Below are 12948 nucleotides of genomic sequence, written 5' to 3' on the forward strand. Positions count from 1 at the left end.
AAGAGAAAAAAGGCCGTTGTTTAATTTACCCTTTTTTTGGTTGGGAAATGAATAGCAATCCAAAAGTTTTCAACTAAGAAAAGGAACTCCTAAGCCCTGTAACTGTTTTGTCCTTTAAAAACTGGAGAAGATTAGAAGGGAAGGAGAAATCCTCTAAGGAAATTGCCGTTTTTGAACTAGACATTTGCAAAGGCTTATATGAGAAAACCAGACAAAACCGATTCTGTGATATCGAAACTAAAGGAATTTATTCAGTAGGAATTACAGATGTGGTTACAATGTGTTAAATGCACATCTAATAAAACAGCCTCAAATATATCTCCAATTCATAAATCTCTAAGCAGGAGAAAGACTCTGAGGCCAAAATCAGAGTTCCCTAGTTTAAATACGAAATACGTCTGCACTAAGATCTGGGAATGGGGGGAGAATAAAAACTTTCTCCTCTTAAATACAACCTCTGTGGTACATTTGAGGGCCTTCAAATTTTCTCAGCACTGGCAAGATTTTACTTAAGTATATTCTCTAAGCTATATTGGAATACCTTTAGATAGACAAATCCATGTTACACGAAACAGCATTAGATCATGTAACTGGGCTCGTAATAACAGGGAAAGAGGGTAAATATGCTGCTATATGTGAAAGGAAGCATATTAGTATGCACAGAAAATATGTTGTCTTAGAGATTAGTAATAATGGGCATCAAGGATGAAGATGCACCTATTAAAGTGTTTAAACCTTTAACTGTGAGTCAGTAGAATACTTTTATGTCAACTGTACAGCCTAATGCTTTGCTTTTTAAAAGGAATACATTTTTCTTCTCTATTATTTTTAAAAGTAGGTCACTCACCTACTGATTTAGCTAGGGTTTTGGCTTTTTTTTCTTCTTTTTTTTTTTTTTTTTTTTTTGCTACTTACTATTATCTTCTTCCATGTTATGTACAATAATCTACATTGAGACTGAAGACTCACTCTTCCAATACATACTTGGACTATCTTGTAGAGACTTTCTACAGCACTGATAAAGTGTAAGACAACCTCACAGGTAAGAGGAAGGATCATTTCTTTCAGTTCTGCTCACTTCCCCAAGCTTTACAACTGTGCCTTTCAGAAATTATTCTGCGTACTTGGTGTCCTTGCATCTCCCCCAGGCAGCCCCTACTGAACTTGAGTGAACTTTCTATGCATTTCCCAAACCACAGTCCCTCTGTATAGAGCTATATTAAACTCATTCATTCTCCAGCCAGTAGTTTAAAAACAAATCATTGCTAAAACACTAAAAACACCCTACATGCCCTTGTGCATTATTCTTACCAATTTGTACATTTAAATAACATCAGAAGTTGTCTTTTGCTAAAAATTTACCAAAATATTTTAAACACATAAAAATGTAAAAAACCAAACAAACAGAAAAACAAACCAAAAACAAAAACCCAGCATAAACATTGGTTGTATAGGCATTGGTTAGAAGAGATTGCTGAACTAAGGAGTATATTCAAAAAAGTTTTGCTTTCAGTTTCATTGGATTTAGTGTCATGGATTGAAAGGTTAAGGACAATGAAACTTATTGTGGCCCCATCTTATATGATGTAATAGATGAGCAGGAAGTCTGAAATGCAATTAAAATAAAGCTTCTTTTTGGTTACTGAAAGGTGACTATATAAGCCTGTAACTAAATGGGCAATTTAAGTATGTAAAGGGAACTTAAGAACCTGGAGAGTCTGTAATGAACTGGATATGAAGACAGCTACTGACTGATGGCCCCAGGGGCATTATGGAAAGCTGGCACTAACTGAAATTTTGAATATAGCCCTTAGTTGTATCATATTTATTTAAAATTTAAAAGCTGCCCAGCATGTCATGAATGAAGTTTATTTTGCAAGCCACCCACTGCCTAAGAGGGCAGTAATATTCAATATGAAACTGCTGAAACTCCGGCGTCTGACGGATTTCATGGAGAAAAGAGATTTGAAGGTCCGACTCCAAGAGAACAAGGAGAAGAGGAAACACAAACAACAACAGTCCAAGGCCTACAAGGAGAAGTCTGGAGAAACTCTTCACAAAGGCATTCACCTCTATGTTGCCCATTAGAAAGTCATAGCTCCACCTAAGTGCTCTCCGAGCTTCTTTCAATTCTTCCTCCTCTGCAATCAAAAATGCATTTTCATCTGCTTCCAGTTCCTCAAATGAATCTGTATCATCTTTCTCATTCTCTACTCTTGGACAGGTATCAAAGAGCATGTCAATCTCATCATCAACAGGGGTGGGCAGCAAGCTGGCACTAGGATTGTATACCAATTCTGAGATGGTTAAAGGTTCCTCTTTCATCTTCTCTTCCTGTTCAATGGCAAGATCAACATTCTCCCCAGTGTCCTTAACTGGGGAGCTTGAAGTCACAGGTACTGAAATCTCATCTTCCTTTGGCAGTTGGATACCTGAAAAAAGGAGATGAAAATAGTGATCCTAAATTTCTGCCTTCCTGGTGGCAAAACTCAATCTTCCAATAGTATCTAACAGATGTTGGAAAGAAGATTCTGCAATCATTTTGCATATTGAAGCTAGACCATACACAATTAGCAAAAACTGGAGAAGCTTTTCAAAAAGTTCCACAGGAGGGCAACATCTTTTACAACACTGCACTACACCAGATCTGCTTAACTGTGTCTGACACAGCTACCACTAACAATGGTGTAATGCAAAACAGAAAACAGAACAGCTCATTCTCTACTGGCAATCAGACTTCTGATATAAATGAATACCTAGTACATATGTGAATTGGAGCTATTTGGTGTATGATAATAACAACAACAACCACCCACCTTTATTTCTTTGAAATGAATGAGGAGAAAGTGATAAGATAATGGCTGAGGTTGGGAATTTTTAATAGAGCATGACATTAAAAAGAGACAATAGATTACCATGATAAATTCATATTAACAGTAGAAAAGATAAAAGGAGAGGAAGGTTGAAACACAGTATGAGGATTAGGTATCACTGAAATTGAATGAAAATGCCTCACCTCTTTAAAAAGCTCCCTCTCCTCGTGTCTCATTTTTTCCTCCAGTCATCCTTCTACTCTTCATACTCAGTCTCTTTTCTCCCCCTCCTTTAAATTTCTCTCTCCCCCTTACAGAGGAGTCTTTCTTAGCCTTACCGGTATGCTTGTTTCTTATGACCCCACTCTCTGCCCAAGCTCTCTCCTCTCAAAACTTACTACCCTTTTTCCAGTCTAACACTAACAGCAATAAGTCTGCAAAAAAGTCTATCCATTTTGCAGCTACATCAACACTGCAGTGACTGCTGTTAGTTGTCAGTTGCAGGAGTGGAAGGGAGGAGAGTCGGGCACAGAGCTCAAAGTGATAGGAAAACAGTTTTAAATTTGTCCCATGTCCAACACTCATTACCATCATCAGATGCCATCTATGTTCAAAAGGAACAAACCATACACAGTATCATGTGCAACAGTAATATATAATAACACTTAGTACATCTCGTTTTGTGACGTTAAGCATCTCTCCATTCTTCACTAATGACTAATCCAGATGCAACACACAGATAAAGATATAGCAGGTAAAACCAATACAAGGTTACATGACTTGTCCAACAAGTAACTCAGGAAATTAATATCAAAGTACTATTTATAATTCAAATTAGCCCAATTCTTTGAATTCAGCAAAAGATCTCTGTAAAAGCTAGCAAACTGACATTGTCAAAGATTCATTCCAGTTTTAGTGCAATAAAGATTAAGGTTCAGAGACTTTAAAACAACGTGGTATAAAAGAAAATGTATTATTACAGAAAAACAAGTAATCAGAAAAGCAGTACGTCTCCAGTGCTAATTACACTAGAAATGTAATGGTTTTCAGTGTGAAGTAAAAGGGTCTCAGCAAGCTCTATTAAAGTTTTCTATTAAAGGATGGCAAACATATAAAAAAACGAAACTAAACAAAAGGCCCATTATGGTCATTTTGAGGTGAGGGAAATAAAACATGACCTGAACCATGCTATAAGGAAGAGATGCATCACTGCTCTGTAAACAGGACAAAAATTGAAAAGCAAAAGTCCCTATCATAAAGACATCTACAATATAGGAAGATACACAGCTTAGACGCATTTTGGATCACAATCCTAAGCTACAATTTTAAATAGTAACTCAACTATAATTGACCAAAATTCTGCAAAGAATTTCTTTTTGAGATCAGAAGCCTTTTCACATTTTTTTCTTGAAAATGTCACTTTTTAAAATATTATTAGTCCTAAGAACTGTAGATACCATTCACTGTACTGAAATTATTAACTTTGTTTCTGAAACCTACTTTCCCTCTATTTGACTAGATAGCAAAAGAATATTCTTATGCCATTGGCTACTGATCATTAAGCTAGCAGTAGGCATAACTACATTTCAGCAAAGCTGGTGATACTTACCTTATCCTAGACTTTCTCACTGTTACAAATTTTGCATTTCTTGAATGACAAGGTCTTACAATCTCTATTTTCCATTTCTCCCTCCCCCTTTATATCTACCATGACTACCATGCTCAGGACAGGACATATCCACAAAAATCTCAGTTTCATAACTGATAGCAGATTTGTGCACTACCAGGTCACTCAGCAGTAGACCTGCCCTGAGCCAGACACAGGCACATGAACACATTTCTGCCAGAGCCCGAAATACTCAGTATTTGCAGTTGGGAGGAAATGCCAATAAATGCAACATAAAATATACAACATATTACAAATAATTCTAAAAGATAGAAGAAATGACAGAAACCCGCACTTTAAACCTACTTACATTAAATTACTCCTTGAACAAGCCAGCTTGCTCCTTACCTGACAAGACAACTTGCTGGATCCCCTTCTTAGTGCATGCTTTTATGTGTCATGTTATATTCATTACAGAAAACCTCTTCATTACAGAACACCATCCTCAGGAAGCATCCCCCCCTTCAGCAGAGCACATTAGCTATTAAAATTCATTTCCCCTTTTAAGTCTTCAAAATGGCCCAGACAGATCTCTCCCTCTGTAATTTGTTATCTTTTCCTGCTCTCTAGGAGTTAAGCTGGCCATGCCTCCAGGTGAGGTTTCACGTTCTGGCTAAATCAACCAAAAAGACCATTTCTGCTTCCTCTCATTTCATCCCTGAGCGAGCCAGCTTGTAAAGCTAACCTAGGAAAATAACTGTTTTTCTTCCTGGGTTAGTTCTCTGATGGTTTTTCTTCCTGAATTGGCTTGTCAGATGTCTCACGAGCACAGCACATTACCGGAGATGGAGAGAGAGCAGGGGTGCTTCCTTGACCAGCACCTAGCCAGCAGATCTGCATAGCTGAAATGAAATCTTGTCCTCAATAAAGAAAATACAGACTTCTCCTCATTAGTTTAATTTGACTACCTAGCTAATAATTCCTTGCCTCAACTACTCTGTCCTCTCCTATCACAGCCATTTTAGAAATTCATCACATTTCAGCATGAAACATGTTTTGTGCTGGAACTTACTGTCTACACCAGTCTTTGCATTAACAAATACACTTGCCACAGTCATCAAGAGGAGGATACAAACTGAATGAAACTAGACACAACAGTACATGAACATTAAGACGTAAGAACAGATTTGGGGGCATCTTTCTCCTAAGCATACTGTAACACTAGGTAATGCTGGATCATCAAACCATACTCGGAGTCATTTGAGAGTGCACTCATGGTATCTTAAAACATAAAAGCCAAAATTTTTAAACTCTGAAGTCCAACACATATCTTTAGATACACAAGTACTACAATTTTATTTTCCAATGGGCTTTTTCACTTTCTCTTAATAGGAGTAAAAGGTAAGTTGAGCCATTTACTTTGGCACCTCAATATGGATTAAAGGACCTAATTTTAACCTCCCGAATTTGAGAATCCTGGCCATAGGCCTCTCTATACCTGCTTAGATGCAAGGTCAGTAATTTATCTTCATCATGTTTCTCATCATAGAGAGGACAGCTGCAGCTACTGCAAAGAAAGGTCACATCGATTTATGATTCTTGAGCCTTCTCTCCTTCCCCAGAGTAAATTGCAGCGTGCATAACATACATAGTGAAGATAAACAAGAAAGATCATATTAACTTTCATTAAAACTGTATTTTTCTCAAATAACTGGCGAACTTCTGACTTTGTGATTAACCTGTAGACAGAAGGCAGCAGAGGAACTTTTTCAGATCAGTTTTTTTTCTGAAGGGATTGTATTAAAATTGGAATGGGTCACAGTTCTGAAGCATACATCAACTTTACAATCCACTATTTAGTTTGAGCAGATAACTTGAAAGCAACACAATGAGAGGAAGGCACACATGAAACTCAAACAATTACTACTGCCAATCCATCCTAACCATACTCTTTTCTAATATGGTAGTACAAAAATTACATCCTATCCTATAGCATCAAAGAAAAAAAAAAGTTCTAAACATAAAAGACTTTTCAAATAGTTTACGTGTTGTTAAAACATATTACATCAAAGTAACTGCATTTTACATCAGCCAAATACAAGTGCAAATAAATAATATTTTAATATAAAAAATTGAAAATTCTGAACAGGCATTAACTGCTGCTGTGGCAAGCTCATTTGATATTTAAAAAATCAAATATATAAAGCTGTTCTTTTGATTCCTTCACATTGCCTGTAACACTACAGCATTTCTCAAGCCAAGGATTGAGGAAACAATTAGCTATTAACCATGGTCAGTGTAAGCCCACAGCAAAGTTCCAATCATGTTGCAATATACAGATAAGTATGTAGGGTCACTCAGATTTTGATGGTGTCAAAAGACACAAGTGTAGTGTCATTATGGCACATATCATTTACAATGCTTGTGCAGGCATAAGAATATCACATTATAGCACTGAAATTCAGAATCACTCTACAGTACAAAAATACTCTAGTGACACAAATTTAAGAAAGGTCCAAGTTTTTCAGATACAGTTTTTCAGTTTTTCACTTTTTGGATAGCCTTCAAGAGAGACAGTTATCTGAAGTAATAAAACCAGGTTAAAAGAAAAAAATCCTCAAAGTCTTGCAATGGAAAAAGAGAATACAAAAGCTAAAGCAAGGCCAAAGCCAATATCCTTTAATTACTCTACAACACTGCTGCAAATCCTTTGCTCCTATTCAGACATAACAATTCTTTTGCTGCTACCCTTATAAGGCTACAATTTTGTATAATTTTTTGGGCTAGATTTTGAAAACTCTACTGTTTCTTTAGTTAAAATTTATACTGTGTTTAGATTTAAAGGACTATGACTTGAGTATTAAATTGCATTTGGGAAGACTTCTTCCTTCCAGTCTTCATTTTATATTTTTACTGGCAATTTATGTTCCGTACATCAGAATCTTTTAATACGTATTACTGGAATATCAAGTAAATAAGCTCAATTTTATTTCTTATATACCTATAGCAAAAATTTGCTACACTTTTCTGGCAGCTGGATGAATTTTACAGAGCCAGAGAGATCTCATTATGCTAGCCAAAACTCAGTACTTCCCTTTCACAAAATACTGGGATTGCTCCCAACCTCTAACTTGCTACAGCAGATAGGAACATGAACAGCTGAATAAAACATAAGTTTGCAGTGGTCATCTGCTAGGAACATGAATGTGCAAGAGGTCTGACATAAACATAATCAGCTGCCAGTGTTTCTAAAGGGGCCAAAATCAGCAGCTGAGGATTAGCAGGATGAAGGGCAGCCCCAGCGCCACGATTCTTAAGAAGCTGCAGTTGCTGGAAATACAGCACCCCAGAAAAATGTATCCTTTTAAATGTATTTAAAAATTCAGTTCACACGTTGTCTGGTGGCCAGATGTACTGCACACAGCTTTATCTACCAGACATGCAAACACAATTACACATCTGTAAAGGCTTTGTATAGTGGAGAAAGGAACAAGTGTGAAGATTTCCTTCTTTTAAACAGAGAACTGAAAAATTAGATACCGTCCAGAAAGAGCTGTGCTGGGAATACTTCATATAGACGTGTAAACAAGTAAGTCCAGCCAGACTGCAATTAGGACAGTTCCTTCCTATCCCTTTCACTACTTCCTCTAGAAATACTGTGTAATCCTTTGCTTATTTTCAATGTGGACAAAATTTATTTGTACTATGAATAGAATGACCTTTCAGAGGGAAGGAGAGCGTGAGTTTCTCACATCAGCAAAGTGCATGGATGTCACAAAGAAAATATAGGAAAGGGAATCTAGAATTGCACTAAACTCAAATGTTCCTCTACACAGGATCTATATCAAAGCAGGATCTGCATCACGGCCAGATGTCCAGCCCTCAGAAGTAGGAGGCCATAGATCCCTGCCTTACCCACATCCCGTGGCCATAGAAGACACCTGTTCTAGCTTTGCAAGGAGAGTAAATCAATGGGAGTTTATAGTAACTCCTTTTTGGGCAGTGACCTGGCTTTCCTGCTGGACATTCCCGGGAACTTCTAGAAGGGAGCAAAGCCCTGTCAGAGCTGCCAGCTCCATCAGCTGCAAGCACTGTGACTCTGCAGCGTTACAGCTGGCCTCCCAACTGCGTTGTGTGTCACAGTGTTCAACTAATGTCACAGCTATTGCAGCCACTGGAGATCACCACTCTGCTTTTCACACCCCGCAAAGCGCACCCAAAGCACAGAGATGGAATCAAAACAGAGCATGCAGCACAGTGGGTGTTCTGGGGTGCCTGTCTCTAACCTCCCTCTGGCCTGGAAGGAGCCCACCCCAGCACTGCTGACCCCTTTCCAGAAGCAGGATTAAGCAGTGAAAAGGCTGAGGGGTGTAGCAGGGAGAGAGGACTATGTATCATGGGAGCAGGAATGAGAAGGCAAGATACATCTGTCAGCAGCTGAGAGAAAGGGGAGGAGCTGCTGAAGGGACTGCAGCGACTCAGTGTCTAGCACCGAGCCAAAGAGAGCAAGGCCAAAAAGAGCTCGGCACTGATGTGAGAGCTTAGCACCCGAGAAAAAGACAAGTGGGACATTTCAGCATCCCCACGCAGCAACAGGGTTCTCCCAAGGAGTTATGTCCCCTGCCACGAGTTTTGCACAAGCTAACTCCAGTCCTTGTTTCATATGCTGATATACAGGTTTTATATGCTGATATAGAGGTTTTATGCACGTGTACACCAAAAGGAATAACGTCCTATGAACAGTACTGCAAAATCAAGGTTTTTAAGAACCAGTGTAGCCCCTATGCACAAATCTGTTACTAGACTGGTATCATATTAAACCAACAAGATGGCTTGTATCTATTTGGAACTAGCATTTAACTTCTGAGGTATAAGAAAACAAAATAATGCTTTTTCAATTTTGCTACTAATTTTTGAATCAAGGGTGTTAGGTACATTCTCATAGACCCTATAGTTTCCCCTGAGTGGTGAATTCGTAAAGCAAAGGCAGCTAGGAGCTGCTGCTACTCAGAGGCAAATCCCTGCAAGAAGCGAGTTCTCCTGTATCTGCTGTGCTTACTGCTTTCTGATTTTCAGTTCCCAAAAGTGTGAGAATATTCTGATCTTTGCCAGAACATTCTCAGTTAATTCTTCTGTAAATACTCATTTCTGAAATGAAGATTCAATAAAAATGCACAGTTTTATACAGGTGCATGGAAACTGAATCTGTCAACCTATATATGCAAAAATATCAAAAGTAAACAGTACCACAGAAAGCATGGAGAAATAAATTTTGAAATTTGTTTCAAGGAAACAGAGACATACAGATTGATAGAGGGACCAATCTATCCTTGGCAAAGGGATCTGGTATAAAAACAAGAAAAAAAACCCCTTTGTTTTGGTTGCTATCCAAAGCAATACTGAATACTTTTTGTTCCTTGGGTTGCACTCCTGTTATGTGTAGTGAAAAAGAGATCCGAATCAGACTCCTTTCCCCACCCACCCTCCACCCAGTACTATTATTCAGTATATTAAATTTTTCAGTATTTAGAAAAATAAAAACAACAAAGTTATGATCTGGCAACCCAACCCACTCAGTTGCAGTAAAACGCTAAACTGTATCCACTACTGTATTCAGCTGACATTCAAAATCTGCTACCAACCTGTCTGCTAATTTAAGAACTAGTTAGTTTTATCAGAAATTATCACAGTTTCAAGGTATTTCTCCCCCTCAGTCCAAGAAAACTACAAGGGCAAAATTCCAGTCACCCATTTGTTAGCAATTAACAAATAAATACACAATTTACGTAAGATATTACAACAAATGTCATTTAAGTTTCATCTCATTCATTCCCCATTTGCAACTCTGCTCCTGTTAGTAATTCATCCTTATTCTCTGCTGTACTCGATGTAACATTTTCATTCACAGTACAGTTCCTTTCCAAGAGACCACTATTAGCATAATAAATGGGGGGGATGGGGGGGGATGGGGGGGGGAAGGTTTGAGTAAAATAAATGTAAATTTACCAGCCCTTCTGGCTGTGATCTTGGAGCCATGCCGCAGTAATCGAATGCACACTTCCTTGTTGCAGTGGTTAACCATCCGCAAATGAATGCTTCTCTTGGTTTGGATTTTTACAAGACATTTCACCATTTTGACTATTAATTCCTCTTCTCAAAGTCTTGTAAAGGCTCTACCCATACCAGCTTTGACCTTTCATTAGTTCTTACCGAGTTTTAAGAGACTAACACAAGTCACTCTCAATGAATCAAATGACAAGCTTCTAACACGGCCAATAAAAATATCCCAGTAGGGAACAGAACGAGAGGTTATTTTTAAACATTTCCAAATGCCTCGTAACGTACAATACAAACTTCCACAGCATCCATCTCAGCTAGCAGTTGCTAGCATAACAGCTGAACTACACACACAAGCATAAAAATATCCAAGGCATCAAAACATAGTGCACTGAAACAAAAGGCCAGCATTTAAGGTCTGTTTTGTACAGAACAAAATGACACTGGGACCATTATTTTTCTAAAGAGCTTCAATTTGGCCACTGATGTCAGCTCCCCACCACTGCCCGGAAAGTATTTGTGGGAAATGTATAGATACAAAAGGAAAAGTAATATGCTGTGCTTACAAACCTTAGTCACAAGGCAAACCAATGAGATGAAAATGTGTTCATTTCAAGCCTAGAATCAAAGCTGACCTGCCTGTGTATAAACAAGAAGAGAAAATTCCTAAGTTTGGGAAAAGTGTCTCTCTTTGCATATGTGCTCCAGTTCCCACTTGTCGACAACTATTGGACACATTCGCATCCATCAGAAATAAGTGTTGCTTCAGAAAACTCAGCACTTCCCTGTCCCATCCAGCAGAAATATGCAGGCTCCTATAAAAGGCATGGCATATATATGCTGGCTGCTGATAACTTGCTCCAGCTGGAAGCTGGAATGCAACCACGTGCACAGCATCATACTCTCCTAGTGGGAAAGGAGCTCTGACTGGCTCCACCGAAACTACAGAGGGGAGATAAACTGGAAGGAGTGTGCTGCGGGGAGGTAGTCTTGGTAGCACCAATTCTTACAATAAACACCAACTTGTTCAATACGCAAAGGAAAGCCTAATCGAGGACGGAAGTGTCACCTGGACAAGGCTGTGAATGATTTCCAACTGGAGCACATTCACGTCAATGCGTAAACATGTATCATTCATGTGACCAAGCTCATGCAAAAGAGGAATGACTGTAAGATTTCAAGTCACTGCCCACAAACCATGTATACAAAACTAAGGGAGATTTATGTTGAAATCTTGCAGCTGAGTCAGCAATGCTCTGTCTCTACTATTAACTCACAGCAAGTAAGGAACAGGCTCTGTCTCCTGAGAGAAAGAAGACTTTGCATGACCTGACCTTGGCAGCATATCCTGCATAGTGGTTGGAAAATGTTTTTCAGCAAAGATTTTCCAGACAAGGAGCCTGCTGCTGTCCTGCAGAGCTGCCCAGGACTATCTGTGTGCAGAAGAGAGCCAGCAAGGCAACAGGTCTGCTCTCAGGAACTAATTGGTTTTGCAGCTCTTGCCACTCCCCTCATTCCTAAATTGCTACTCTACATATTACACAACGGAAAGGTTAATGGCTGGTGGGAACTGTGGCAGAGAGACCCTTAGCATTCATGCCCTGTTACCCAGGAGGCATAAAACAGCAGATGGTTATATAACTTCTCTTAAAATCAGAAAGTACGGTTTACAAAAGCATAAACAATCCCCTCCCAAAACCAGAAAACTAAAACTAATAAAACACTCTCCAAATTAGTATCCTTCCCCAGCCAGTGAAAATAGCGTACAGGAAACTTCTGTTCAAGCATAACAACTTTAATGTATTTGTGAAAAGGAAGTATATCATCTGTCTTCAGATTTTAAAGGTACCTTATTATGGCGATAAGGGCAATGTCGTTTTGTTTGTAACAAAAGTAGTGATCTTATTTTGTAGACACATGGCATGGTAAACACCTGGAAATCTGAGAATTTGTAAATAAGTTACAAAAGAAAGCTGGCAGAGCTAATTGTTGTTAGCATTAGGTACTGTTACCTTGAAGAAAAAGGTTTGCTTGCAAAAAAGTTGTTTTTAGAGGACTGTAAATCCAACTTAGTTTGTTGAACACAGACATGATGATGCACACAGTGATGTTAAGATCTCCTGAGGTCAGAACACTCTCTTGGGAGACATCCCAGAAAATCGCAAGACAAAGTGCACAGTAGTGGGAGAAACTTAAGATGACCAGACTTTATTCCATGAATGAGAGAACCATCTCAATGTTAAAAAACTACCAAAAAAAAAACCAATAGAAAATTCCAGTACATACAACCTGACCTAAGGGTGCTCACTTTGGCCTCTAATAAGTTTAATGGAGTATTAGAATAAATTAGTTATCTCTGCAGACCACAGGAATCTAGAAATAGAACCGTTATTTTATTTAGAAAAGCCACTAAGAAATCTGATGAACTACATACTACAATTTTTGTTATCATACACACACACACACACACAT

The 12948-nt window shown here is 38.5% G+C and overlaps 1 protein-coding gene across 1 annotated transcript in view; it reads right to left on the minus strand.

The window, feature by feature from the left end:
• Positions 1–1702: 1702 nt before the first annotated feature.
• The window catches only part of FRMD3 (FERM domain containing 3), a 140355-nt gene continuing 129109 nt past the window's right edge, over positions 1703–12948 (minus strand). Inside the window, exon 14 of the mRNA XM_072859275.1 lies at positions 1703–2432. Coding sequence (XP_072715376.1) covers positions 1837–2432 — 596 coding nt within the window. The 3' untranslated portion in view covers positions 1703–1836. The remainder of the gene's footprint in view (positions 2433–12948) is intronic.

The sequence above is a fragment of the Ciconia boyciana genome, chromosome 4, assembly GCF_034638445.1.
Source record: "Ciconia boyciana chromosome 4, ASM3463844v1, whole genome shotgun sequence".
Classification (NCBI taxonomy): domain Eukaryota; kingdom Metazoa; phylum Chordata; class Aves; order Ciconiiformes; family Ciconiidae; genus Ciconia; species Ciconia boyciana.